The 27,837-nt window shown below is 41.8% G+C and overlaps 3 protein-coding genes across 3 annotated transcripts in view; 2 read left to right on the top strand and 1 right to left on the bottom strand.

The window, feature by feature from the left end:
• Positions 1-944: 944 nt before the first annotated feature.
• LOC309389435 (glutathione S-transferase Mu 1-like) lies at positions 945-5,209 on the top strand. The gene is made up of 7 exons (XM_081947779.1): positions 945-1,082; positions 2,419-2,483; positions 3,343-3,424; positions 3,521-3,621; positions 4,275-4,370; positions 4,466-4,576; positions 4,973-5,209. The coding sequence occupies exons 1-7, from the start codon at positions 1,019-1,021 to the stop codon at positions 5,066-5,068; spliced, it is 615 nt and encodes a 204-aa protein (XP_081803905.1). The 5' UTR covers positions 945-1,018; the 3' UTR covers positions 5,069-5,209.
• Positions 5,210-11,530: 6,321 nt separating this feature from the next.
• LOC309389433 (glutathione S-transferase Mu 1-like) lies at positions 11,531-20,671 on the top strand. Its single transcript, XM_081947776.1, has 8 exons — positions 11,531-11,689; positions 14,535-14,610; positions 17,860-17,924; positions 18,109-18,190; positions 18,291-18,391; positions 19,143-19,238; positions 19,317-19,427; positions 20,419-20,671. Exons 1-8 carry the CDS (start codon positions 11,654-11,656, stop codon positions 20,512-20,514), a joined length of 663 nt encoding a protein of 220 aa, XP_081803902.1. The 5' UTR covers positions 11,531-11,653; the 3' UTR covers positions 20,515-20,671.
• Positions 20,672-22,014: 1,343 nt separating this feature from the next.
• EPS8L3 (EPS8 signaling adaptor L3) overlaps positions 22,015-27,837 on the bottom strand; it is a 35,794-nt gene continuing 29,971 nt past the window's right edge. The window contains exons 17-20 of the mRNA XM_081949649.1: positions 26,814-26,936; positions 25,955-26,040; positions 24,952-25,084; positions 22,015-22,493 (exon numbers count right to left, since the gene is read on the bottom strand). Coding sequence (XP_081805775.1) covers positions 24,952-25,084; positions 25,955-26,040; positions 26,814-26,936 — 342 coding nt within the window. The 3' untranslated portion in view covers positions 22,015-22,493. The remainder of the gene's footprint in view (positions 22,494-24,951; positions 25,085-25,954; positions 26,041-26,813; positions 26,937-27,837) is intronic.

Below are 27,837 nucleotides of genomic sequence, written 5' to 3'. Positions count from 1 at the left end.
TTTTCTCCAAAAGATGCATTGGGGTTATTTTCTGATTAGGGTCTTATTTTGGAGGAAATATGGCACTAAATGCATCTACAGTATCTGGCTGACAATCTTTACTGGGGTTTATTTGGGGAGGGGGGTTAGGGCTTATATTACAAACATCCTGAAAAATCATGCTAGGACTTATTTTCCGGTTAGGTCTTATTTTAGGAGAAACAGGGTATATAGTTATAGCATAACAACAGGTTCTGTTTTCTTCCTTTCTGTGGCTGTTGTTTTTCCTATAAGTTTCTTTATCTTACTGTATTTCTTTCTTGGGAGTTGCAGGCTGTAGAAAACCAGTTTAGAGAAGCTTGAATCCCAAAGACAGACCCAAGCCATTCTGTCTTCAGTGATCTGATTGATAGATACCTTCTGCTGATTGGTGACATATTGAAAGGAGATGGCAACAAAGCCAGAGAAAAAGCTTCTTGTAATGAGTTGTACACTCACTGATCAGGGTAATAATTAGCAACGTTTTGGAAGAGATATTCTAGACCAGGATTGTCAATGGGGCAGTAGAAGTTTTGCAGGCATTTATTTTCTCTGACCCATTCATGATGAATCACTTTTCTTACCTGCACCCCTTAAGCTGGCCCAAGAAGATGAAATGAATACAGAATTAGGTTTTTAGTTTCAAGTAAAGTTGACAACTTAGGATACCATAATCACCTGGTTAGGTATTATTTGTAAAGACATCTTCCTGGGAAAATGTATAAATAATAATAACCATTGTTAGAGTAGTTGTGGGAGGGAGTTGTCTTATTTTTAGAAATGATTTGTGTCCTGGACAAACAATGGGTGAAATCATAGTATTTAGAGGCAGGCATGCAAAAAGTACATTTAGTGCTTGTACATTTTATATTTTTAAGCTGTCTATTCAATATTTGCAAAAAAGCATATATAATACAAATACATATATATTGATAAGTATACAATTGCATCTTAATGTGCATATCTAAATGCTGATGATTGTTATTTAAATATAAAAATAATGCATTTCACCCTAGTGCAAAACAATGAACCGAAATCAGAACAAGTTGGAAAGATTGGCATTGGTGAGTATGGGATGGGACCAAAAAAGTTTTCTAACTACAGAATACAGAATAACAAAGCTGGAAATGACCTTGGAGGTCTTCTAGTCCAACCCCCTGCTCAGGCAGGAAACCCCGTACCATTTCAGACAAACAGTTGTCCAATCTCTTTTTAAAAACCTCCAATGTTGGAGCATTCACAACTCCTGGAGGCAACTTGCTCCACTGATTAATTGTTCTGTCAAGAAATTTCTCCTTAGTTCTGGGTTGCTTCTCTCCTTGATTAGTGTCCACCCATTGCTTCTTGTCCTGCCTTCAGGTGCTTTGGAGAATGGGCTGACTCCCTCTTCTTTGTGGCAACCCCTTAAATATCGGAACACTGCTATCAAATAAAATAGGGAATCATCTATAAACTGCAATGTATGTCAGATGTAAAGGCAATGGATCATTCATCATATTTCCATATTGGAAAGATCCTAATAATTGAATTTGTCTGCCCTGAAGCTACAAAGGCAAAGGAGCTAAGCTTTATCCAGCTTTTGATTAGTAGGCGTGGATAGGACCTAAGCCTCATCTGTTGTAAAACGAGGACTTCAAGTTGGTCAGCAAGGGAGCAATACTAGGAATACTGTTTCAGATTAGCCAGCTTCAGCCTTAACCTCTGATTCAATAGAAATGGGAAGCATTCCATTCCCAGCATGGCATGGAAAGACCAACTGCAATCAGGACAGGCCCTCTCTGCAGTTCCAAAGCTGCTGGGATGTCCAGGAATTCAATGTGCTGGGTGGGAAGGTCAGTGCTGCCTGGAGTGGGACTGTTTGCCTCGTACCCTTCACCGCCCCTTGTTCGCCCCCAGGGTTTCGCACCCAGCCATTAACCTCTACCATTTGTCCTCTGCTGAAAAGACCCTAGCTGTTTGTCCTGGGCAATGGGCCCCAGCCTCTTCAGTCCCAGAACCTTCATCATGGGCCATTTGGCGAAATACTGCTCATCCTGGGGTTTTGGACTCAGGAGCCAATCGGAGGAAGGGAGCAAGGGAGTAAGAGAGAGGGAGGGAGGAAGTGTTCCGTGAGGAGTTCCCTCTCTGGGGCTGCTCTTCCCCCTTCCCCCCCTTCCCCTTGGCGAGGCAAACAGTCCTTTTGTGGAGAGGAGACAGAGCAGTCTGAGGGATGTAATAATGGAATCAAACAATTGACAAATCAACCTTAAATGAGAATAACCTTCAATGGGATCTGCGGTAATTGCATTCTGCTGGAGGGATGTCAAAATATATATTTGCTGTTGTTGCAACCACAAAACTTCCATTTTGCCCAATCTATTTAAATGGATTTGCCTTAACGACGCATGTATCTGCTTACAGTTCCTAATATGGATATGTCTCAATGGACGAGTGTGAAGGAGAAGCTGGGGTTGGACTTCCCAAATGTATGTAGCCGTTGCGAAATAAACAGCGGTATATTCCTATGGGTTGAGAGGGGATGGTGGCTCAAGTTACTGTGACTGCAATGAGGAAAGAGTCCTGAGATGTTGTAGAGGCAATCAAGGCAGGCAAAATGTCTTGACTGAAATCTGCTTGATTGCAGCAGATGAGTAGGTAGTAACTCGGCCTGCCACGTCCCTGAACCAGTTCTATTGTGTTCGGTGCCATCTTGATTTTTGTTGCAAAGATTTATTTCCCCCCCTTTTCTAATGTTGTGTGCACGCGCAGTCCTTTTTAGGTGCAAATGCTCACATGCACGCAAGGGAAATGAGAGTGTGCATACACATTTTGTGTGTGCGTCAAACCAGCAGTAATGCCGGCAGGAACCCACCCCTGAACGCGATTGACCTTGGGACCCCAAATCCTAGTGTTTCACCTGAGCAGAGTTACAAACAAGCAAACAGGCTGAGATGTTTCAAAGTAAAATCCTGTAGAAATAGGTGGAAGTTTAAGTGTACTCAAATTCTGAATGGAAAAAGATGAAAGGACTGGGAATAAACTGGGAACGCTATATGTGAAAAGAATGTCTCAGGAGAACAGAATGAATTAGGGAGAAATAATTGGATATTTCCGTTTAATCTCGGCAAAACCCCAAAGTTACTGTTGTGGCCTCTGACAACTCTGTGCAAAAGTGTTGTATTCTAAGCAATGTGTGGTCGTAAAAACATGAATTCAAGCCACTCAGAAAATCCTCCTCTTGGTTCATTCCTAGAATTTAAGACCTGTTCAAGGGTCACGTTTGGACAAGGTAATAATTCATACTATCTTTGCATCTTTACTCTTCTTCTTTTCCTTTCTCCCGAGCTCCCCTATCTTATTGATGGTGACAGAAAGATTTCCCAAAGCAACGCCATCCTGCGATACATTGCACGCAAGCACAAGATGTGTAAGTGGTTCAGACTCCCCTTCGGTCTTGCTTTCAAAATGATTTCCTTCCAATAATTGCAGATTCTTAGTTCTGTAGGACATTGTGTTGCCACAGGTGGCGAGACTGAAGACGAAACAATCAGGATGGACATGCTGGAGAACCACCTCATGGATTTCCGTCTGGGCTTTGCACACTTGTGTTACAGTCCAGATTTTGTGAGTGTTGTGCTTTCTGTCTTCCTTCAAAATGCTATCAGACTGTAACAGGGGGTCTGAAGATCAGCTTAGGCTTGTTTTGGAGTGAGTGGATAGATCCGTGATGGCGAACCTATGGCACACATGCCAGAGGTGGCACGCAGCGCCCTCTCTGATGTCACGCAAGCCGTCGCCCCAGTTCAGCTCCACCACTTTCGTGTGCACCTCCCGGTGGCCAACTGATCTTTGGGTCTCTGCCACAAATGCGCGGGGGGGGGGGGCGGGGCGGTGCGTGTGTGTGGGGCATCTGCACGTATGTGGGAGGAGCATGGCATGCATGGGGATGTGCATGCATGCACAGGACATGTGCGTGGATGCATGCACGGGAGGCGGGGCGAATGCACGGGGCCAAACCCACATTGCATTTTGGGGGTTTGAGCATGCGTATGGGCATTTGTGGGGGCTTTGATCACTCAGTCTGGAAAAGGTTAGCCATCTCTGGGCTAGATTAATTCAATCCTCTATTCCTGGGTAGGAAGGAGAGAGAAAAGTTCTGCATTAATGATTGAGCTGAGGGGAAAGGAACAAAAAAGGAACATGGGAAATTGCTAAGTTCAAAGTTTCACAACAATTTGTCTAGAAGCCAGGCTCTATATAATCATCTCTTCTTGCAGGAAAAACTAAAGCCTGGCTATTTGGAATCACTACCTGGGAAACTCAAGCTGTTCTCTCAATTTCTGGGGGACAGGCAGTGGTTTATAGGAAGAAAGGTATTTATGTTCTAGGCAATTTACATCAAACTATGCTACTTGGCACATTTTATTCTTCCATTATAAAAATATTTTCCCGCTGTTCATTTTTCTAGCTCACCTACGTAGATTTCATTGCTTATGATGTGCTAGATGTACATCAAATGCTGGACCCAAAATGCTTGGATCAATTCCCAAATCTGAAGGAGTTCCTACATCGCTTTGAGGTGAAATGCCTTCTGCTTTATTCATGAATCTCTACCAATAATTACTGAAAGTTTGCAGTAGTAAAAGTGAATATGATTTTCATCCCAATAAAGCCAAGGTGTGAATCTAATAGTGCTCAAATGGCATGTAAGCCAAGATCTTTGCAGCAAAGCGAGCATGTAGCAGTTTAAGGGGGAGAAACTGGGAATATAAATTGGGATCTATAGAAAAATGGAGCAACCTATATTCCTTCCAGCTCTCCCATATTGCAAACACATTGCCAATTGAAAGCAAGAACAATATAGCTTTTCAGATACCAAACAGAAATTTGTGGTTTTGTTCTGGCTTAGGCTATTGTGCTGTGTCGTGGCAACACTAGGCAATGACGAATATCCTTCTTTTGGCTTTCTCGGTAGGCCTTGGAGATGATTGCTCCCTACTTGAAATCAAGTCGCTGCATCAGAAGTCCCATCTTTTGGAGTTGTGCCACGTGGGGCGGCAACAAAATCTAGAAGAGACCACAAGTTTCAGGAGAGTAACAACTGGAACTGCCATATGAATGAGGGATCTTCCATTAGTCCTCCATATTTCCAAACTTGATTATGGCATATATTCACCTAATAAAGAATATAAGAAACCGGGAAAAAAAACAAGTCTGTTTCTTAATTCCTCTTTGGTCTGTTTCCCCACTTTAAATTTGGGCTCCAATGTTGCAGCAAAGGAGATTACTTTTTATAACATGCGTAGAAAAGATCCTATATGATGCTTAGGTAACAAACTATGTTACTCCATGACTTTTTCCCGAGACTCTCCTTCTTTCAATAGGGGAAAAGCAGATTAAGTTTACGAGGAGCATTTTCAATCAGAATAGAGCTGGAAGGGACCTTGGAGGTCATCTAGTCCAACCCCAGGCTCAAGTAGGAGACCCTATACCAGTGATGGCGAACCTTTTCGGTGCTCAGTGCTGAAAAGGTTTCACGGAAACATCACATGTACACAGGAGTGCTCGTTGGGGCCGCGCTCTGGAAAAACCAAACTTGCGGGTTCTGGCACTCATGCGCATCAGACAATCAGCTGGCTGGCCTACAAGCGCATACAGGTTCTCAGCACTGCTGCGCACAAGAACAGCTGACCGTCACATGCACATGTGTGTCAGAAACCCAGAAGACAAACAGGCAAGGCCACGCGTGCAGGGCGACATGGCTTTTTGTGCCACTTTGGCCACACGTGCATAGGTTCACCATCACGGTCCTCTTCCATTTCAGACAAGTGATTGTCCATTCTTAAAAACCTCCAGTGTTGGAGCATTCACAACTTCCGAAGGCAAGCCGTTTCGCTGCTTCGTTGTTCTCACTGCTAGGAAGTTTCGCCTTAATTGCAGGCTGCTTCTCTCCTTGACTAGTTTCCATCCATTGTTTCTTCTGGAGCTTTGGAAAACAAGCTGACTCCCTCCTCTTTGTGGCAGCCCCTCAAATACCGGAATACTGCTATCAAGTCCCCGGAGTCCTTCTTTTCTCTAGAGTCTAGACTAACATTTCATACTACTGGTTTTGATTTCCCAGCCTCTACAGTTTAATAAAAGCCATCTGTCTTCACTTATGAACTCAGAAGCACTGAGAAAAGGAGAAAGCCTCTCTCCCCCACCCCACCCCACCCCACCAGCTGCCCTAGTTCTTGCAACAAAGGAAAAAGGCCCTCTTCTCTCTTGCAGAAAAGGGAAGCAAAAAAAACTAGGCAGCTCGGACAAGAGAAAGGGCATATTGACAAAGTAGCACCAATCCCACCCTGCCTTTGTTCTACTGAGAGATAAGAAGAAAAGAATTGGATGTGCTAGACCAGTTGAAGCTTCAGAACAAGAGGGGAGGGGGAAGGGAGGCTCCGCTGCCTATTGATGCATGGCCTCCAATTGCCAGCCCTCTTCTACTCCGCTATCCAAAGAGCTTCACGGTTGGGCATATCAGGTCCTCCTGCAGCAACTGAAGAAGCCATCGGCCCTGGAAGGCCTTTAATGCAGGTGGGCCAAGGCTCTGAAAGTGGGCAGCTACAGCAGGGGCTGCTAATGGGAGATTCCCATTCTGAAGGCTGCTCAGCATGTGCCAGAGCTGAGCAAATAGCAGCTGCGCCATGCAAAGTAGCTGCTGAAGCATGTTCACTTTGAAGCCCCTTTGGCATGCACTGAGGGTTCCCCAGGACTGAAACAATGATGTTGCAATGCAGCAATTATGAACTCCGCTGGCCTCTTTAAGGCAATGAATCAGGTCCTCTCCATCACAGGATGCTTCTTTTATTTCTCACTAGTTGATAACCCGGCGTTGCCCGGATATTTATTTATAGGGGGGAAATGTCCAGACCAAATGTAATTTCTAATGTTGGATTTACCACCTTACCAGAGGGAGCCCCCTTGTGGAGTACCGTGAAGCCGTTACCATGGCAACTTCACTGCGCTGTACAGTAGAAGTCATTTTAAGACACAACAGGCTGTATCTTAACAGAACACACACCCTGAGGGGTTTTAGGGGTATCTTACCCTCACAGTATTTGTTTCCAGAGAGTAAGTAATCTGTGTACCAAGTTTGGTTGAAATTGCTGGAGGTGTTCCAGCGTTATGCTGGAATATGCATACCCACCCACAGCTGTTGATAGATGGATAGATAGATGATAGATAGATAGATAGATAGATAGATAGATAGATAGATAGATAGGTAGGTAGATAGATAGATGATAGATTATTTTAAGCTGGGAGGGGCCCAAATGGGTGTGGAAGGAGAGGCACACCAACCAGTCTAGATGGATCAGGGAAAAATCTGTAACCAGACACTTCTTATTCCTGCTGTAGTGCATGCCAAAGGGGCTTCTAATGGGGGTGGGGGTGTTCACCTTGTTGGCTGATGAACTGCAAGAAAGTAATGGCAGCAGAGCCAGGGGAGAAAGCTAACCCCCCCCTCACCTGTTGGTCCACTCACCCCCTCAGTCGCTTCTGATCAAGAACAGCCTCTGACATTGGAAAACTGGGATCCACAGTAGGATTGGTAATTTCATGACAGCAGTGAGTAGATAGTCCTTGGATTCCATAATGGGAAAACTGAGGAGGTAATTTACAATTTTTTCACTGGGATTGAGAAATCTGAAATCTCTCCCAAAGACTATAAAATGCAGATAATTTGGGGAGCGCATGTTATAAAGCTGTTTGGGATACAGCATCTGCTTCTGATGCTGGCACATATCTACCATGGTTATTTAGATGCATAGTTGAATATGATTTATAGACTTTACCAGCAGTTTCAGATTCAATATAGCAGAGAGTATCTCCCCCCTCCTTCTCCTCCCAACCCCAAACAATTATTTCTTCTAATTGCAGATAGTTTTTCCCCCCATAATGTATTCTAGAATTGTCACAAACACAGTTAAAATCATTTTGTTTTGTCTTTCTTTCTTTCTCTTTCTCTTTCTCTCTTTCTTTCTTTCTTTCTTTCTTTTTCTTTCTGTCTTTTTTTCCCTCTCTGTCTCTCCATCCATCCATCCCTCCCTTTTTTTGCATTTTGCTTGTTCTCTTTAGTCCATGTCATATATTTGGCTCTGTGCCAAAAGATGGTGAAATAATGAGCCTCGCTGTAATCATGTGTGACATTGTATAAAGTGGTGAACAGCACTTTATACTGTTCTCCAACACTGCTGGCAGACTGCCTGTGAATAGGGGAAGGTTGTCACAGAACTAAAAACCATACCAGTTCATAGAACACTCTGCCCTAGCCTAATACTCTTCAATATCTTCATAAACAATTTAGATGAGAGGAGGCAGACTTGAACACTGGGCCCTATCTAACAAAATGAAATTCAGAGGTGAGAAAAGTGAAGGTTCTACATTTAAGCAAGAAAAACCAAACACACGGGTATAAAATAGGTGGTACCTGGTTCAAAAGTAGTAACTGCGAGAGGGATCGTGGAGTAGATAGATAGATAGATAGATAGATATGAGTCAGCAGTGTGTTCAGCTGTCATAAAAGCCAACATCCTAGGCCAGTGATGGTGAACCTTTTTTGGCTCGTGTGCCATAAGTGGGGGGAGCGCAAGGGGGTTGAGTGCGGGCGTGCCACACCCATAATGCAACGTGCGACCCCCCCCAGTGCGCATATGCGCACAACGCGCGACCCCCCCATTTTTACATGCTTTTTTCGCCCTCCCCAAGCTCCAGGGGCTTTATAGGAGCCTGGGGAGGGTGAAAAGAGCCTCCCCGACCCCCCCGGAGGCTTCAGGGACCGTCCCTGAAGCCTTCGGAGCGCTTAAAACCACCCTCCGAGCAAACCGGAAGTGACTTCCGGGTTGCTCGGAGGGTCGTTTTAAGCGCTCCGAAGGCATCAGGGAAGCCTCGGATGGTCCCTGAAGCCTTCGGAACGCTTAAAACGACCCTTCGAGCAACCCAGAAGTCACTTCCGGTTTGCTCGGAGGGTGGTTTTAAGCGCCCCGAAGGCGTCAGGGAAGCCTCCGGAACGCTTAAAACAACCCTCCGAGCAACCTGGAAGTCACTTCCGGTTTGCATGGAGGGTGGTTTTAAACATTCCGAAGGCTTCAGGGATGGTCCCTGAAGCCTCCGGGGGGGGGGGGTGAGGCTCTTTTCGCCCTCTCCAGGCTCCTATAAAGCCTCTGGAGCCTGGGGAAGGCGAAAAATAGCTTTTAAAAAGGTGAACTCTGCTGGCCCGCGCGCGCATGCATGCTGGCCAGCTGACAGGGCAGCGCCTCACGTGCCCTGACAAATGGCTCCATGTGCCACTTGTGGCACGCGTGCCATAGGTTCGCCGTCACTGTCCTAGGCTGCATTAACAGAGATATAGAATCAAGATCACGTGAAGTCTTAGAAGTGTTAGAACTTGTGAAGTCCAGAGTTCTACTGCACAGACATTTGGATTAAAAATGAAAAGATAGAACAAAGGACCAATGATTCCATTTCATCTGCTATTATGCAAGTAGAATCATGCAGATGTGGGAAAATGAGATACTGTAAAAACAATTTTGAAAATTTCATTTATTTAATGTGTCACATTAAAGGACAACGCCTAGCAACTCCAATTTAGAAAATGCAGCTCAACAGTCAAGCATGTCTGCAGGCTATGCAAAAGAAAAGTCAAGATAATGGCTACAATGGTACAATTGAAGTTCTGCTTCTTCTTTTTAATGTGCATTAAAAATATACTCCCTTGTTATAATAGTCTATTAAATTCAGGGTACAGTCAGGCTGGCCTGGCTTAACTGTAGTTTTGTGTCCCTCTAGCCTGTTTTTTAAATTTTTAGGGGTAGGTTTTTTAGGTTGTTTTAATTTTTAACTATACTGTACAGCCTATTATTTAATCTGTTTTTATGGGTTTCTAAAAATATTTAATTTTTGTATATTGTTTTTACTGTGGTCTGTACACCGCCCCGAGTCCCTTTGGGGAGAGGGGGCGGTCTATAAATTTAATAAAAATTAAAAATTAAATTAAATTGACTGGACGGAGGTAAGCATTTACTGGCTGGATGCCCTTCCTGACCCTACGTGACCTTCACAGCAGATCATTTTTTTCTTAGCACCCATCTGCTGCTACCTAGGATTGAACTCTCAACTAATTGAACTCTCAAGTGGGAGGCCAGCATCTTCACTATTAGACCACCATGGCACCAAATATACATAAACATGGATGGTATTTAGAACAGACCACGTGGGGTGTTTGGTGCTGTCTGAGCTGGCTTGTTTTTTTGCAGACTTTCATTACCCAAACTAGGTAGTACTGATGATGTTACCTAGTTTGGGTAATGAAATGTCTGCAAGAAAACAAACTAGCTCAGAAAGCACCAAGGACCCCACATGTCAACCCTTAGCTAAAAATATTCTCCTTTGTACTTTGTAGAATGGAATAGAATAGAATAGAATTCTTTATTGGCCAAGTGTGATTGGACACCCAAGGAATGTGTCTTTGGTGCATATGCTCTCAGTGTACATACAAAGACAAGATACATTCATCAAGAATCATAAGGTACAACACTGAATGATAGTCATAGGGTACAAATAAGCAATCAAATCATACTAGGAAACAACATAAATTGCAAGGATACAAGCAACAGTTACAATCATACAGTCATAAGTGGGAGGAGATGGGCAATAGGAAATGAGAAGATTAATAGTAATGCAGGCTTAGTAAATAGTTTAACAGTGTTGAGGGAATTATTTGTTTAGCAGAGTGATGGCGTTTGCGGGGTGGGGGGAGAACTGTTCTTGTGTCTAGCTGTTCTGGTGGGCAGTGCTCTCTATGTACTTTGTATTAGATCACAGTCACACCATCGTGATCCCTGCAGACAAATTTCAAAACCTGTGATTCAGTCAGGCTTCGGACCACCATACTTTTCCTGCTTTTCAGCCTTTGCTATTTTCAGCCAGAAATCACGGTTAAAATAACATAAAGGGAAACTGTTTAAGCAGGGAGAGAGAATATTGGACGGTCGCTTCTGCGGATCCCGGTCTCACCTTTCACTCGGTGAAGTTTGCTCCGAAGCCAACGCGCGCACCAATCGCTTGCTCTGAATTTCGCACTGAATTCACATACACCCCCCCCCCGCCCCCGCTCAAAGTTGTTCTCGGTCCCTGCACTTGGACTTCGCCTTAAGCAATCGTTAACAGTTTCAGAAGCCCTTAGCGTTATTTCTGATTCATCTCTACAGGTACAACCAGACCTGCAAAGGGCCTCTACCGATGCCAGTTCTAACTGGACTTAAGAGGGCAAATTTCAGAAGAGCCGTTCAAATTCCACCCAAACCCAAACGCACATCCCAAACTCAGCCAAAAAAAAAGAAAAAAGAAAAGGCGCTCTTCCGAAGTGGCCGCCGGCGGCCGAAACAGCAGTTGCAAGTTATACTTCTGGTATTGGGCTGCCGGGCCACCCCCACTTTGGAGAAACACCCCCCCACACACACAGAACTCCCCCTGTCCGTTTTGGCAATCAGGGCGGCGCTTTAGCAGTTTCTGAAGCCCCTCCCAGACGGAGTCTACCTCTTTAGGTTGCAGAGCCCAGTGTCCCGTGAAAGCGGAGAGTCCGCCGTGTGAGCGACAGAGTCGAGGAGCTGCAAGCGCCATGACGATGATTCTGGGCTACTGGGACATTAGAGGGGTGAGTTGCTCGGGCAAGAAAGCCGGCGCTGGGTTTGCTTTCCCCGGGCGCCGTGCGGGGACCTGCTGCTTCTCTTCTCTCGCTGCTGCCACCAACGGTGCCGGCGGGGCTCCAGGTTGCAGCCGAGGCGTGCAGGAAACCGGCCGCTTCTACTCGCAGGACGCTCGAAGCGGCTGTTTGAAAAGGCGGGGGAAATTCGCATCCACTCACCCCGCGCCTCAGTAAGGCCTTTCCCTGCCTGCGGGCGAATGAAAGGAGAGGCGGCGGTTCCCGGCGAGGCCATTGCCAGCCTTGGCTGCTTGCAAGATCAGCTGGGCTTGTCTTGCACGCGGGCAATTGTTTCGTGGGGGCGGCGAGGCGGTGGGGAGGCCTGCTTCGCTCTCCTGCGCCTGCAGACTGAGTGATCTCGTGGCCGAAAGGAGTTGGCTTTTCTCTTCCACCGGGGAGAGGAGAGGGGGTGTGCCCGACCTATTGAGTAAAATTGGCAGTTGGATCTAAATAAACGTTGCCGGAATTGCGCTGCAAGAGGGGAAGATGGGTACGATCACGGTTAAAGCAGGCTTAACGTTTTTAAGATGGCTTTGCACATTTCCCCTGGCACGTGACGTGGGTCTCACAATGAAATCAGGTGATCATACCTGGAGGAATATCTCTTCCTTTTTCCTGTCCCCATAGATAAAGGGTGGGAAAACGTAAGTTCAATAAATTGAATAAAGAAACAACCTTCCAGAGACTGAGTATTATCTCCTGCCTTCCAAGATCACAGTTTCAAGTCCAGTAGGAAATCCTTTCCTTTGTTATTTATTCACAAAAGAAATTCCACCACCCAAGAAGGGCTTTTAGCGTGGCTCCTGGTCGAAAGGAATTGCTAGCCCTGTCTATGTGTGGATACAATGGAATTGATTTAAAAAAAAAGAGTGATTACTATGTGTTTAAAATGCGTGTGGAACAGAAATCTCACTTACTTGTACTCATGAGATTGGAGAATATATAAGCCTGAACCATTTCTCCCCTTGCTTTCCCCCCTATAATTATATTGATAAAGAAAAATAAGTTTTGTTGCAAGCACTGGAAAATATTGAAGGAGCTCAAAGAACCATGAACAGGATTTAAGTAGCAGAGTTTCCTCTTCAAGTGGCTCTAGTAGTTTATCCAGCCTCAATTGGGGGGGGGGGTTTCCTCCAAACAGGTTGGACTGCAGTTTCTGTCATTCTGCCTGGCTATGCTGGGTAAGGAGAACAGGAATTGTTTTAATGTTAAAGTTAAAAGGAGCAGGTTGCTTAGCAAATTGCAGGAACTGGTGCTGCCTTCTTTCCCTTCCATTTGAACCTTTCCCCCAGAGTGTGCTTGGTGGTGGTGTCAATAAAGCTGTAACCTTGTCATAGGTGTGGGAGAAGAACGGAGGAGGTGTGTTTTGGAGCTCTGGCATTGGCAGCAAACGGAGTATATAGTGGACAGTCCAAAAGAGAGGAAAAGAAGTATATAGAACCGATCAGAATAACAGAGTTGGAAGGAACCTTGTGGGGTCTTCTAGTCCAACCCCCTCCTCTTCAGGCAGGAAACCCTATACAACCCTATACCCACACAGAAAACCCTATAGCAGCACACCAAGGCAAGGCAAAGCAGAATGTAAAACAAGGTGCAAGAGCTCTACATGCTGGCCATTAAGCGAAAAAGAAAAACAATCTCAGAGAGAGGGGACTTAAAAGCAGAACTGGCTTAAGAAAGAAGCGTTGGTGTATGATAGCAATCATAGAGCATACTATATAGATAATCATAATAGAGCTATAGGTGATAGTAATAGAATGGTAATGGTATAAAATATATTGAATAGCATTAGTATAAATTATATTATATGGAATAGTAATCATACAGTAATTACCATAGCAATGGTATAAGGATAATCACTTTTATATGTACATTAAAAAAAAAAACAATTTGCCAACACTTTTGGAGAGGTGCAAAGAAACCACCTGTCCAGGGTCAATAGTATTGGGTCTTCTCTTGAGTCTGGGTCGGTCTAATTGGTACAGTTTAAAAATAACCCATGACCAGCACCTGGTTGGGGAACACTGAATATATGTTTTTCCTCTACCAAACATAAGTACACCTTCATAGTTTTGAACCGCCTCTTTCTCAAGGGGATCTTTTGCTAGTTACCAAGTGTTAAATCATATAGATCTGGTCTTGGCAAAGAGAAAGGAATGTGCAAATCATTGTGGGAGGAGTTCAGTCCCAAGAAGAAATTGAGAAGAAACTTGAAATAACCCTGCCTTGATTTTGCTTGGTTTGGGATGGGTAGTGAGGAACTCTTGATAGAGGCTTCCAAAGTGCCTGTCATTCTAGGTAAAGGTAAAGGTTCCCTCACAATATGTGGTAGTTATTCCCGACTCTAGGGGGTGGGGCTCATCTCCGTTTCAAGGCCAAAGAGTCAGTGCTGTCCAAAGATGTCTCCTTGGTCATGTGGCCGCATGCCTTAACGCTGAAGGCGCACAGAACGCCGTTACCTTCCCACCAAGATGGTTCCTATTTTTCTACTTGCATTTTTACATGCTTTAGAACTGCTAGGTTGACAGAAGCTGGGACAAGTAACGGGAGCTCACTCTGTTATGCGGTGCTAGGGATTCGAACTGCCAACCTTTCTGATTGACAAGCTCAGCATTTTAGCCACTGAGCCATTGTGTCTGGCCTGTCATTCTACCCAGTAAGAATAAAGAGCATTCCTGAAATCTGTGTCCACTTCTTGGCCCTGTTTACCTCAACGGGCTCTCATCAGATCTCTTCACACATCTTGAGAAAAACTACCCCACCCATCTGATGGCTGGTTTGCTTGTTTTCTTTACAGCTTGCCCATAGCATTCGATTGCTGCTTGAATACACAGGAACACCTTACGAAGATAAGTTATACAGCTGTGGAGAAGGTTTGTATGCCTTGCCAAGTTTCATTTGTACCGAAGTCCTCTCTTCCCCCCTCGTTTCCTTCTGTGAATATAACTTGTTGAATGTAAATATTAGCTCAGCTCTTCATTCAAAAGAAACTCTCTTTGTTTCTAGCTTTTGAGTATTCCCAAGAATGTGGGGAATGTGTTCTTGCTCTACACAAATGTATAAAAGGTTAGAGTAGAAGAGAAGCAGAGTAAATTATTTAAACATTCCTTAAGTTACCTAAGATAGGATGGTGCACACAATAATTAAATTGAGCTGTTCATTGAAGGCTGGGCTGTTATACAACCGTTGTATTGGAACTTTTCCAGGTGATCTCTCTAGTGCAATATGATGGGCCTCTTTCCAAAGCCATTAATTTAAGCTAATTTTCCTTTATATAACAACAGGCTCCTTATATCCATTCATCATCTCAGGTAGCTCCCTTATTTTGGAATATGTTGCCGTCAGAACTAGGTTCTTCCAGACTGTCATCTCATTAGGGAGACCTCTGAGTCACAATGAGTGGGTGCCTATCAGTAAATGATTCTAATATATCTATCCTTTTAGCTATTTGCTGCCAAAATCGTAGACATTATTACATAATAATTTTGTTCAGCATTGCACATTCCAGTGCTCTTGAGTTGGCTTTAGGCAAGTCCTATGAAGTATAATAGTGTTCTTCTAATGAAAGTTCACATCAAGGATGTTGCATAATCTTTATCACTACAATTGCAGGCTTCTAATCCAGCAGGATATCTCCATTTATCTCTGCTGATTCTTGGTCTCTCTACCTGGATAACCAGGCACCCAGTTCCCTCTAACCCTGCTATTTTATATTTATGCCCATGCACTGCTCTGTAAGATTTCTTAGTTTTATTCACAAGTTACTTTCAGGTCAACCTTAGTAAAAAAAAGGTATTAAAAATGTGGGAGAGATTTTGGTGTTACAGGATATTCTGTGATAGCTTGAGGTGCTCCCTCCCCCTCCCCTTTTGTATACAATGTTGTCCTTACACATCTGAGAAAGATTAGTTTTTAATTTATAGGAAAACAGTACAAAGGATTGGCACTTGGAATTACTTTGTAGCTGTGGTGTTGTCCACCTTGGTCCCTCATTGCAGTATTGGACTGTAGCTCCCGGATCACCATCTAATGAATGTCTAGAATTAGTTTTTGATAGGCTCCTGGTATGGTTTGTTAGGCAATGGTCATAGTTGGTCATCACTTGGCTAATATTTCCATTGAATTAGGTATTAGTATATAAGCTGTATATCCATCTGTCTACTACTAAAACTTTACTGTCTGTAACTTTTAACTGGCCGAAATGGTCCATCATAAGGCAAACACCTTTTCAACCAAGGTATCTCAATTAAGCTAACTTACAGAATGCTGGGACACATCATTCCAGTGGGAATTGGATTCTGGAAAGTTCTTGTCATTTGGTACTGCTGGTCTGTTGTTATTCAGCGCTGCTTTTGTGGTCATAGGATCCTCATTGACAATGTTCTCTGAACATCTTCCCACAAATCAGTACGGAAGCCCGGGAAGCTGCTGGAAGAAAGCGGGTTGATGGGGATCGTATGATCACAGCAGCAGTTCTGAGGACGCTGATCCTGCTGGTAGCCACCTCATATTATGTCAGCACCAAATTCTCTTCCTCAAATAGGACATCTGAATCTGAGGAATGAACCACTCTATTTATTTGTTGTGCCAAATATTTATGGGATTTTCCATTTATTCAGCTGGAGAGGATGATTTCTTTTTTTTAAAAAAGTTTTTTTTTAATTTTTTTATTCTCTTATATATAGTTACAGGTATACATTCTCTTAGTTATTGTTCTTATTTATCTTTATCATTTTCACATATTTGTTTTTCCATATAAAAGGTTAAAATATACATTCTGGGTTGCTTTGCTTGCCATCCCATATACACCTGTTTTGTATTATCACCACCCTATTTTTTCTTTTCTTTTCACCCTCCCTCCTCTACTTTCCTCCTTCCTCCTCTCCTTTCCTTTTCCTTCTTCCCTTACCTCTCCCCTGCTCCTCTCTTCCTCTTCCCCCGCCTACTCTCTCGCCTTCTCTTTCTATTCCTTCCCTCCTTCCTCTCCTCTCCTTTCGTTTCTTCCTTCCCTTTCCTCTCTTCTCTCATCCTTTCTTCCTTTCCTTTTCTGTTGTTGTAGTTATCTCTTTTCAACTCTAAGCTGGTGTATTTTCAGGATGGTTTTCCTGCAAACCCTGTTATAATTTTATGCTTATCCTTTCCTATTCCCTTTTCTTCATTATCATGTCCTAACTATTTTTTCTCTATATCCCATTCTTGAACATATACTTATATATTAATGCTTTCTTTTCCATTTCCCACTCTCTTTCCCCTGCTTTCCATTTAATAGTGTCTCGTCTGAGTTCTATATCTCTCTCTTGCTTTCTTTTCTAAATTCTTTTCTCTAACCAATTATAAAATCTTCCCCGTGTCTTGAAGTACACCGATTCCTCTTTATACTTTATTCTCAAAGTTAACCTGTTTATCTCTGCACAATCTAATTTTTTTTATTATCTCTTCTTCTGTTGGTATCTTACCTGATTTCCAATTCTGCGCAAATAGAATTCTCACTGCCATAGTTACATGTATAATCAAATATGTATCTTCTTTTTCATATTTCTCTGGAAGGATACACAATAAAAATATCTCTGGCCTAAGCTCTATATTTCGCTGTAAGTGGGGAGGATGATTTCTTCATGTGGCTTGATCTTGCCAAATTGTTTCCTTGAAACAACTTGTAGAATGTTACATGATGTTCTGGGGAATATTCTTGGTATGCAACCAAGAATTCAGATGACCCACAGAAGTCTCACAATATTATTTAACCAGGTTAACTGAAGGCTTAATGGATGTTAACAGCATGCTAAGCTTGCCTTGCTTACCTCTGTTAATTTTTGTTTTGTGATTTGATGTGTTCTATAAACCTAGCCCATTTGGTTAATTTATAGTTCAGTGCAATGGACAAACTTCAAAAATTGGATTAATTCAGCAGCCAAGCTATGCTTATCATGCAACTAGTCATTAAATGACAGAGGTAAACTTGCAAGCATTTGGTATGGTACTTGCTATAAGTGGGCCAGAAGAAGCATGCACTTTGGGGCATTTCCTAAAATGGATTGCTTTGTCTAGTGAAAGTTCAGCAGTTTATATCTTATTTAAATTTTCTGGCTGTCTGAACTTTCTATCTCCCATTTTTCTACCAGCTCCGGATTATGATAAAAGTCAATGGATCAATGAAAAAGAAAAATTGGGGCTGGACTTCCCTAATGTAAGTAACTGTATATATAATGGTTGGGAAGAATATCTTGCCAATATGCTGCTTTCTATGATATTCATCTATGAGGACTTGGATAAAGAGGATAGCTGAAGGACAATTAGATAGAGAGCAATCATGTGAAAGCCTAACAGGGCAAAGATGTGTTCTTAAGCAGTTCATTCTGTTTACTTTCCAGCTTCCATACTTAATTGATGGCAAGACCAAATTGACACAGAGTAATGCTATTATGAGATACATCGCACGCAAGCACCAACTTTGTAAGTATACCTGAGCTCTTTCGGAAGCTGAACTGGCTGATTAAACACCAGTTTTTGCTGCCCAGCATTTCTCACCTCTCTCTCTCTATACTATCTGCAGGCGGCAAAACCGAGGAAGAACTTAACAGAGTGGACATGCTGGAGAATCAGGTGATGGATTTCCGTATGGGCTTGGCAATGATTTGCTACAATCCTGACTTTGTGAGTTGATTCACCTTCATTTCCATTTTCTAGTAAACCGGAACAAAGAAGTGATGCCATGTAATGCTGTACAAACTAAAGATTGGATCCACTTATGACACACAGATCATAGTTACTGGGTGTGTCACTGAAGGTTTCTTGTGGCAAGTGTGCAAAACATCTGCCAATATCTGTGCCAATTTTCTGGGAATCAAGATGGAGAGGGTTTTTTTTTAAAGGGCTATTGCCTGTATTCAGGCATTAACCAATTTGGAAAAGTCTACATTTGAAACCTCCAGTTCATGATATTGATCTTTGCATACAGTTCCATGTTAAACATAGATATCTGCTCATATTTGAAATCAACATGTGAATATCTGCAATGAGAAATTGTGTTGTATGTTGGCATAATCCTCCAAATAATAAACATGTCAACTAGCTCTCCAAAAGTTAAAATGCAAAGGAATTTTCCTTCACTTTTCAGTACAATTGCTGAATAGATATGAGCTATGTTTGCTGGTCATAAAGCTATTGTAATCCTTCCTGCTCACTTTGCACATGCTGCTATAATGGTTGGACTGGAAGGAATATATTTTATGTGACCCAAAGGTACTGTCAATTAGTCCAGTACTTCTGTAATGCCATCAGAATGTAAGGAGTAACTTGGCTTCCTCTGATGCCTCTTGGATGGAGCATGTCAAATTCCATAACTGTTGAGTAGAAACAAGCAATGGTTTCAATTCAGTTTTTTTCTTCTTGCTTTGTTTTGCAGGAGAAACTCAAGCCTGGATATTTGGAGCAATTACCAGGGAAACTCAAACTCTTCTCCCAGTTTTTGGGGGATAGAAAGTGGTTTGCTGGGGATAAGGTACGTACATAGCTATACCTGGGTATCCTTGGGCAGGTCTGATCTTTTTGGTGACTCACTAATGTTTTTTTTCCCCAGATCACATTTGTTGACTTTCTCATGTATGATGTACTTGATCAAAACCGCATGTTTGAACCCAAGTGCCTTGATCAATTCAAGAATCTTCAAGATTTTCTGACCCGTTTTGAGGTTAGCTTTGGCTTCATGAAATGTGCTGGCTTGTGGATTTTGTGACGTAGTTTACTGGGTTTTGGCAGGAACTGACAGATTAACCCACAGCATTTATCTGTTGGCTAGATTGGATGCCCAAATTGGAATGGGCAGAAATATATGAAAAATGCCATCCTTATGGTATGAGCTACTGTCCCTGTAGTATAGGAAACAAGCACCATAAGACTTGGTGGTAGATTCCCTTCCATGCTTTTATTTGACGTACATTTTCCTATGATGAACTGGTTGTTAAACAGTGCAAGGATTTTAAAGTCTACTACCAACTGGTAAACTTGAAATTGGTAGGCATGTGTGATAAGTAAAACAGACTACCATAAGTGAATGATTTCAGAAGGTGCAGATGGGAAATCTACTGACTATCTGGGTAAATGCAGCTTTTTTTAGCTGCCCCCAAGCCCCTCCCCAAGACTATGGATTGAAAATAATGAGTAACTATAAAACAACAACAACAACAAAGGTTTCCCCTCCAATTCTGGGTGGAAAGCAAAATATAATTGGCACTAAATCTAGCAGCCATTCCTTAACTCAAAATTCCCCAAGCTTTCTGGCTTTGGAGGGGGGAGAGGGGATGTGTACTGCTCCATTTGGAGTGCATGTGCACTGCTCACTGTCTGCTTGCACAAGTGAGGATGCACTCATGCTCACCTGCCACTTCTGTGGCCCCGGGGATTGATACCCCTGCCTTAACAGATGGTTTCAGATATTTTTGGATTTCATTCCTATCATCTTTCCCCAACTAGGCATGGCAGCAGAGGTTGAAGGGAAAAGGCATGTGGAGGGTACTCCATTAATGTGGTTTCATCTAGAATGTATTTTTAGTGTGGAAGAAATGAGTGTGGTTGCCCTGATGGTGGGTTTATAGGGGGGTTGGTAGGAGTATGCCTACTTGAGCTTTTGGTCTACTAACAGCTCTCAATCTCCTAAATATTTCTTTTGTCTGCATCCTCAGGCCCTGGAGAAAATTGCTGCTTACATGAGTTCCAGCCGCTTTATGAAAACTCCAGTTAACAATAAGATGGCCAAATGGTGTAACAAGAAAACATAAAGAAAAAAAAATCTTTGTGCTGGATGAGATATTTCCCCCCTTTTTTCTCCATTCTTGTCTTGGGTGGAGTTGATAAGAAAAAGAATGATCGTTCCGTAGAATTGTGATGTTTAGGCATTTGGAAAGCAATAGTGCTGAATAAAGTATCTTGGAATTACTTTGTGATGTTGTCCTGTTTGCTACGCTGTCACATCCTTTTGACTTGTAGTCTCTCACACCTCCTGTTTTATCTCTGGGTTTTAAGGTAATTCACATGAATGTGCCTTTATCTATGAAGAACTGCTTTCACATGTGCTCAAAGCTGATTGGCTGTTGACCTTTGGCTAAAATGAGAACAACACAGAAGAAATATAAAAGGCTACTAATTTTATTTTCCATTACATATAAGAAATATTTAAATAATGTCGATTAAACAAAATAATAAGTTAGATGAACATTAGCAGCATCAGAAAACTGTATTCTGATTTACTTAAAGCATGTTCCTGAAAACTGAATCATGAGTCAACTGTCTAATATTTTTTGCAAACCCAAAATTTACAAGCTGTCAAATCCTGGGAATAATCTCACATGAATACACATGGACAATTTGGAATTAATTGAAACATAATTACTTTCATAGAAGGGAAGTTCATTGATTATTTTTTAAACAATCACTTCATTTTTCTACCCAACTTCTCTCTAACATGTTCTAGCATGAATCAGTGAAAGTATTTCTAAACTGACAAATGAAGAAATTAAAATAAACCTAATATACTCATATTCATAATACACCCATAAAATGGTATATTTCAACCAGTAAATACATTGAATCATTTTCTTCATTTCTAATCCAGAAGTGCGAAAGGGCCTCAAAATCTGACTCTTCTATTTCCAAGCAAAATGTTCTTGTCCTAAACTTTGTTTGTACATAATGATGAAAGTTGGAAAGTAGGTGAATACTCTTAAGACATAATCAGGAGCCCTGATGGTGCAGTGGTTAGAATGCAGTACTGCAGGCTACTTCTGCAGACTGCTGCCTGCCTGCAGTTTGGCAGTTCGATTCTCACCAGGCTCAAGGTTGACTCGGCCTTCCCTCCTTCTGAGGTTGGTAAAATGAGGACCCAGATTGTTGGGGGGCAATATGCTGACACTCTAAACCGTTTGGAGAGGGCTGTAAAGCACTGCGAAGTGGTGTATAAGTCTAAGTGGTAGTCCTATTGCTATTATCCAAAAAGAATCTGCGTATCTGTGAGTTGCTCTCAAATGGAGTGAGGATGAAAAGAATTTCTGGCTTGCTGGAGCCTTTTCATTAAGTGGATTTACTGCCAATCCTTGGGAAAAGATCAATTATTGTTTTTGAACGTATTAATCTTTGCCTTAACTACAAATTTGGGGATGGAATATAATACAGTCTTTTTACACTTTCAATCTTTTGTCCCCTACTCCAATGATTCTCACTTGGAGAAGATAAGAGTATTTCCAAATCAGATTCATTATTCAGAACATCCTGGTTACCTCAAAGTTATCTTTTCAAAGTTCTAAGATCTAAAAGATCCATTTAAGATTCTATCCTTTAGAAAGATGTCCTTGAAATAGTCTCTTTTCACACTCAAAAATTGATGAGGTGGTCTGTGATCAGGCCGGGCTGCAAGAATCAATGACCCCTACAAATGCCCCCTATCCTGAAAGCCATAGCCCAATAATAGAAGAGTAGGCCATCACTGTAATATAATAACAGCCATTTACCAATGTTCCTGAGATCATTCAAAAATGGTAAACATGTTACTTGCTACAGCATTTACAGAAGCATCTTAAAGCCCTCTTGAAGGCCATCCTTAAACACAGCAATTACAAACTAACTGGAAAATTAGTGGACCGAAGGTCACCATGCAGCTAATAACATTTTCAGTGAATTGTGCCATTGATGCAGTGATCATCTCTTCAAAATAGATGATGGAATGGGTTGGGAGATCTGCAAAAGCTAATGCTGAGGACCATAACTGTGAAAAGAAGCACAGAGATTAAACCCTAACTTAAATAAACTAGCAATTTAAAAAAATCACACAGACTTCATGGAAAATTACAATGGGGCCTGATTAATTTTTATCTTGGTGTTATGTGAGTTCAGAATTCACTATTCTGCAATCCCCCCGCCTGTGGGTAATTCTGGCTTAAGTCATATCCCTTGAGGAGGTCAGGATCATGTACTGCATGGAAGTAAATATACTTTTATCCTCATAGCAATATTGTAGTGGGTGTGCTTAATAAGAGCGGCTAATATAAGGCCATTCAGTAAATTTCAAAGAGAAGTGAGCAGCCTAAATTCTACCTACCAATAGTTGGTTAGTGCTTTACTGCTTTGCACATTATCAGTTTTCAAAAATAAATAAATAATTGTATCACCTTTCCACCCCCCAAGATAAATAGTTGACCTAGAACGGGGGGGGGGGGGGTCCAAACTTGGGAACTTTAAGACTTGTGGACTTCAACTCCCAGAATTCCCCAGCCAGCCATGCTGGCTGGGGAATTCTGGGAGTTGAAGTCCACAAGTCTTAAAGTTCCCAGGTTTGGACACCCCTGATCTAGGAGAATACTATATATGCTTCTTTGTCAGAACAATGAAAGTATTACCATTGAAGGTTGGTAAGATTTTAGAGCCCATTTTTGTGCTACACTTATTTAGATAGAAGTATCCTTGACAGGAAGTACAATAGCAACCCCGATTAGAAAATACCTAAGGTTAGATTCAAGCTGCCTCATTTCTCTTCTGTTTAACAGTCATTCTCTTGCAACAGTCTGCTTATAAAACATTGCCAGCAGTCTATTACACTTTGCTCTCTTGTGCTTATTGTGCAATTTTCAACACTATCACATGAGTTTATGATATTAAGAGTAAGTTACCAGAAAATGAATGGTAACAATGATCCACTCTTAAATTATGCATTTGGTGTGTCTATCTTATGATTTGCATGTAGGAGTGCATTTATAACAACTGAGCCTTGTTCTTTTGAATTACACAACCAAATTCCTTCTAAATGAAGTAAATGTATGTGCTAATTTATCATATCTTCCTTAGCTAAATATGAAAAAACAAGGACTAAGAAGTAACCTATAGGTGTAGAATGATGCCAAACCATCTCTATAGCCATCTTTGGATGGCTAAACCAAACTTCTTTAACCTGTTTCTGTTTCTGGTGTTTTAAGCCAAATCAAAAACAATAAACCTACCAACTTTCTCCAGCACCATTCCCTGTTGGCAATTTGCAAGCCCTGAAGGGGTGCTTGCGTTCTTGGGCACAGACTCTTGATTGTCCTTGATATGGTTATTTTAATTACTGCTTGTTTAGTTTTTTATCATAGGTGCTAGCAAAGTACTTAATTTTTGTTACTTTTTTGAATGTCTCCTAGCTACCCAGAATTACTACGATGAGATGTGTGGCTACATAAATTGAATACTGATAAAAGAATATTTGTAGCTGAGGGTTGAAATGAGGGGTCTTTGTACTCTCTTTTCATTAGCCAAATTACTGTATTTTTTGGAGTATAAGACGCACCTTTTCCCCTCAAAAAACAGGCTGAAAATCTGGGTGCGTCTTATACACGGAATACAGCATTTTTTGCCTCCCGAAACCCCGCCCCCTTCACCAAAATGCCATGCATAGCTTTTAGGAGGCTTTCAGAGAGCTCCTGGGGGCTGGGGAGGGCAGAAATGAGCAGAAAGCAGACTTTTTTTGGCTCAATTTTGCCCCCCACCCCACCCTGGAGCACTCTACAAGCTTCCTAAAGGCTATTCATGCCCCTCCTTTTTAAAAAAAAAAATCAGGGCCATTTTAGCAAAAATGGGCCGTTTTCGGGTGGTTTGCAGAGTGCAAAACCTTTTTTTTTAATTTGCCTCTTCAAAACCTTGGTGCGTCTTATACTCCGAAAAATATGGTAGGTAGCTTGTTGGCTAATGAAATATCTTTAAGAAAACAACCAAGCTCAGAGAGCAGCAAGGTCCCCTCATAAATTGAATGAATGAATGAATGAATGAATGAATGAATGAATGAATGAATGAATGAACGAAGAAACAAATAAACAAATCCTGCTGTTCTGTGGTGGGAAATTGGAACCATGTGCTTATTGTCTCTTTTAATTCACCACCACCACCAAAATGCTCCCAGAAAGGGTCCATCCCCATTGGCAGAAGGTCCCATGTGCCAAATCCCGGGTGGGCTTCAGAGGCCAATTCCTTTTTGAATTGACATCTACTGCCTACAATATCGATCAGATGAAAATCCAAAACAGTCCTGACGACTAATGTTTTAGTTGTTCCTTCATTCAGTCAGTGGTGTCATTGAAAAAGAGAGGGAGACTGAATCCCAGTACAAAGCTACATTGACAATATGGTAGCAAACTGTATCTTTCAGCAGATATGCTGAGATTGATCCAATGATCAGGATTTAGACATTGTCTTACCTACAGTGGGGATTTAACTCCTGTAAGCATTGAAAATACTTTTCTTCCCTCTTCCGGACAGGCCATTTTCAGTTCTTCTTGGCTCATCGACAGTAGCTGTCTACCATTTAAGATGCCAAGGGATTTAACGGTGCTGTTGAAATAACCAAAAGGTACATACGTAGCCAAATGAGTCACTCTTGAAGAAGACTGAAGAAGAAAGCAGGGCTGGACCTGATTCTATATGTTTTGTTTATTGGGCCATGCTACAGTGCATCCTTTTTATTGTTGTTGAAAATAAACAATCTGGGTTCTCAACATTCAGTGTAGTTAGAGTTGAAAATTGTTGCATGGCTGTGAAGTGGAACATGGCCTTTCTAGTTCTGAACACTTGATTTGTGACCTTGTTGTGCATGACTGTAAATATGGAATCTGGTCTTTCCTGTATAAGTTAGCATTATCGTATTCATCTTGCTCTATTTTTGCTTAAAAGCAAATTTACACCTACGGTTTCTGTTGAACTACCCTGCTTCCTTGAAAATAAGACCTCCCCAGATAATAAGCCAAATCAGGCTTTTGCGTGCATGCGCTAAAATAAGCCCTCCCCCAAAATAAGCCCTCCTCAAAAATATTGCAACACAGCAGCAGCAATGAGGTAACCATGCTCGCCACCTCCTGCACCTCAAAAATAATAAGACCTTCCCAAAAATAAGGCCAAGTGCTTATTTCGGGGGTAAAAAAATAAGTCCCTGTCTTATTTTCAGGGAAACATGGTATTAGCACCTAGAATTATATCTCCAACTTGACTGCTATGGTCATAGTGATAGTATGATTGCTGGGATTAATAGCTGCAGTACAGCAGGGAAGTTAAGTGTCAAGGGACTAAACAGAGTTGAAAATGAAGGAGGAGTTTACTACTCTACACAACTGTTCATCTCATGAACATCAAGTTTTAGATTAGAACAATCAAATCAGTCATGACCAGAATCAGATTTATTGAACTAGTTATTAAAGTGACACCTACATCTTGGAAAAACCTTTTGTCCTGAGCCAAACTGTGACTTCTGCTGGTGAGGAACTTGGCTGGATATCAGTGAAACGTGCTGAAACCTATAAACAGAGACAAGAGGAACAAGATGATTCAGAGGAAAAAAGGATATTAATTGCTCAAACTTCTAAAGGCCTACCTATTTCAAAATAAGTGTAATTACAATAAAGTCTCAACAACTGGCCTGATCTCAATCTTAGGTAAAGGTAAAGGTTCCCCTCAAACATATGTGCTAGCTGTTCCCAACTCTGGGGTGCTCATCTCTGTTTCAAAGCCGAAGAGCCAGCACTGTCCGAAGATGTCTCTATGGTCATAAATTTACAGTAATCTCAAATACCTAAGTGCTGTTGCTAGACACTTCAGATGGGTTGTCTATATTTAGCATAAGTCAGTTCTATACTTACACATTGGTATAGCAGATTGAGAATGTCTGCTTTCACTACATTACCAATTTAATTTCTCAGTTTTAATTCCAAAAAAATCTATACAGTTGGGATGAGATTTCTTGCTATTCTTCCTCCATGGATTTGCAGTTAACTTTATGACACAATCAGAATTCAGGATAATTGATAAGCTGAATATTAAGAACTGAGATATAGCCATCGAGAGCTACTCTGTCTGAAGAAAACAGCTGGTTCCAACAAAGTATGCAGAGATGCCCATATGCAGAGAACATATACTTTTTTCTGATTTTGTATCACATTGCCAATTGAGATCTGCTCCCTAGATATGCCTCCATTTTATATGAATGGGAGAAGTGATTATGTGAAATAACACCTAGCATAAAGCATCTGTCTCTGCAATGCCACATGATGCAAAAGAAAATTGTACCCACTTGCACTGGATTGTGTACTTTAGATGTTGACTGATTCTTAGATTCCAGAATATTATTAGGAATATATCCTTTCTCCCCCATGGCATTTCTGGCAAGCCACCATCTTTTTCGTTGGTCCAAAACCTAAAAAATAGGAGAGTTTAATTTAACAGAGTAACAGAGTTGGAAAGGACCTTGGGAGGTTTTCTAGTCCAACCCCTTGCTCGGGCAGGAAATCCTATACCATTTTGGACAAATGGTTGCCCAATCTCTTCTTAAAAACTTCCAGTGTTGGAGAACTCACAACTTCTGGAGGCAAGTTGTTCCACTGGTTAATTGTTCTGTAAGGAAATGTCTTCTTAGTTCCAGGTTGCTTCTCTCCTTATTAGTTTCCACCCATTGCTTCTTGTCCTGCTTTCAGGTGCTTTGCAGAATGACTTGACTCCCTCTTCTTTATGGCAACCCCTTAGATATTTGGATCATGCAGCTATCATGTTGCTCCTAGTCCCTACTAGACATACCCAATTTCAGCAACCATTCTTTATATATTTTAGCCTCCACTCCCCTAATCAACTTTAAGAGTACTGTCCATACTCTTTTTAGAGTCTCTTTTTTCTATCATGGCAACCAAAACTGGATCCAGTATACTAAGTGTGGTCTTACTAAGGCATTATTGAGTAGTATTGATATTTCACATGATCTTGATTCTATCTCTCTGATAATGCACCCTAGTAGTGTTAGCTTTTTGGGCAGCTGCAGCACACTGCTGGCTCATATTTAAGTAATTGTCCACTAGGACTCCTGTCACAATTACTACTATTGATCCACCTATACTGTATCTGTGCATTTAGTTTTTCTTGCCTAAATGCAGAACCTTACTTTTTTCACCATTGAATTTCGTTTTGTTAGCTAGGGCCCAATGTTCAAGTCTGTCAAGATCTACCTATATCTTAACCCTATCTTCTGGAGTGTTGGCTATTCCTGCCAGCTTGGTGTTGTCTGCAAATTTGATGAGTTCACCATCTATTCCACCATCTAAATCATT

Source organism: Natrix helvetica, assembly GCF_964273705.1.
Source record: "Natrix helvetica genome assembly, chromosome: 3".
Taxonomy (NCBI): domain Eukaryota; kingdom Metazoa; phylum Chordata; class Lepidosauria; order Squamata; family Natricidae; genus Natrix; species Natrix helvetica.
The sequence above is the reverse complement of the archived record's forward strand: the minus strand, read 5'-3'. Positions and strand labels throughout refer to the sequence as shown.

Bases quoted from the DNA above. Each gene is read 5' to 3' on its own strand.
- LOC309389435 (XM_081947779.1), top strand. From the start codon at position 1,019: ATGCATTTCACCCTAGTGCAAAACAATGAACCGAAATCAGAACAAGTT. The intron at 3,622-4,274 runs GTGAGTGTTGTG...CTCTTCTTGCAG, and splicing joins TGTGTTACAGTCCAGATTTT to GAAAAACTAAAGCCTGGCTA. The intron at 4,577-4,972 runs GTGAAATGCCTT...CTTTCTCGGTAG, and splicing joins AGTTCCTACATCGCTTTGAG to GCCTTGGAGATGATTGCTCC.
- LOC309389433 (XM_081947776.1), top strand. From the start codon at position 11,654: ATGACGATGATTCTGGGCTACTGGGACATTAGAGGG. The intron at 14,611-17,859 runs GTTTGTATGCCT...TTTTTCTACCAG, and splicing joins GTTATACAGCTGTGGAGAAG to CTCCGGATTATGATAAAAGT. The intron at 19,428-20,418 runs GTTAGCTTTGGC...CTGCATCCTCAG, and splicing joins ATTTTCTGACCCGTTTTGAG to GCCCTGGAGAAAATTGCTGC.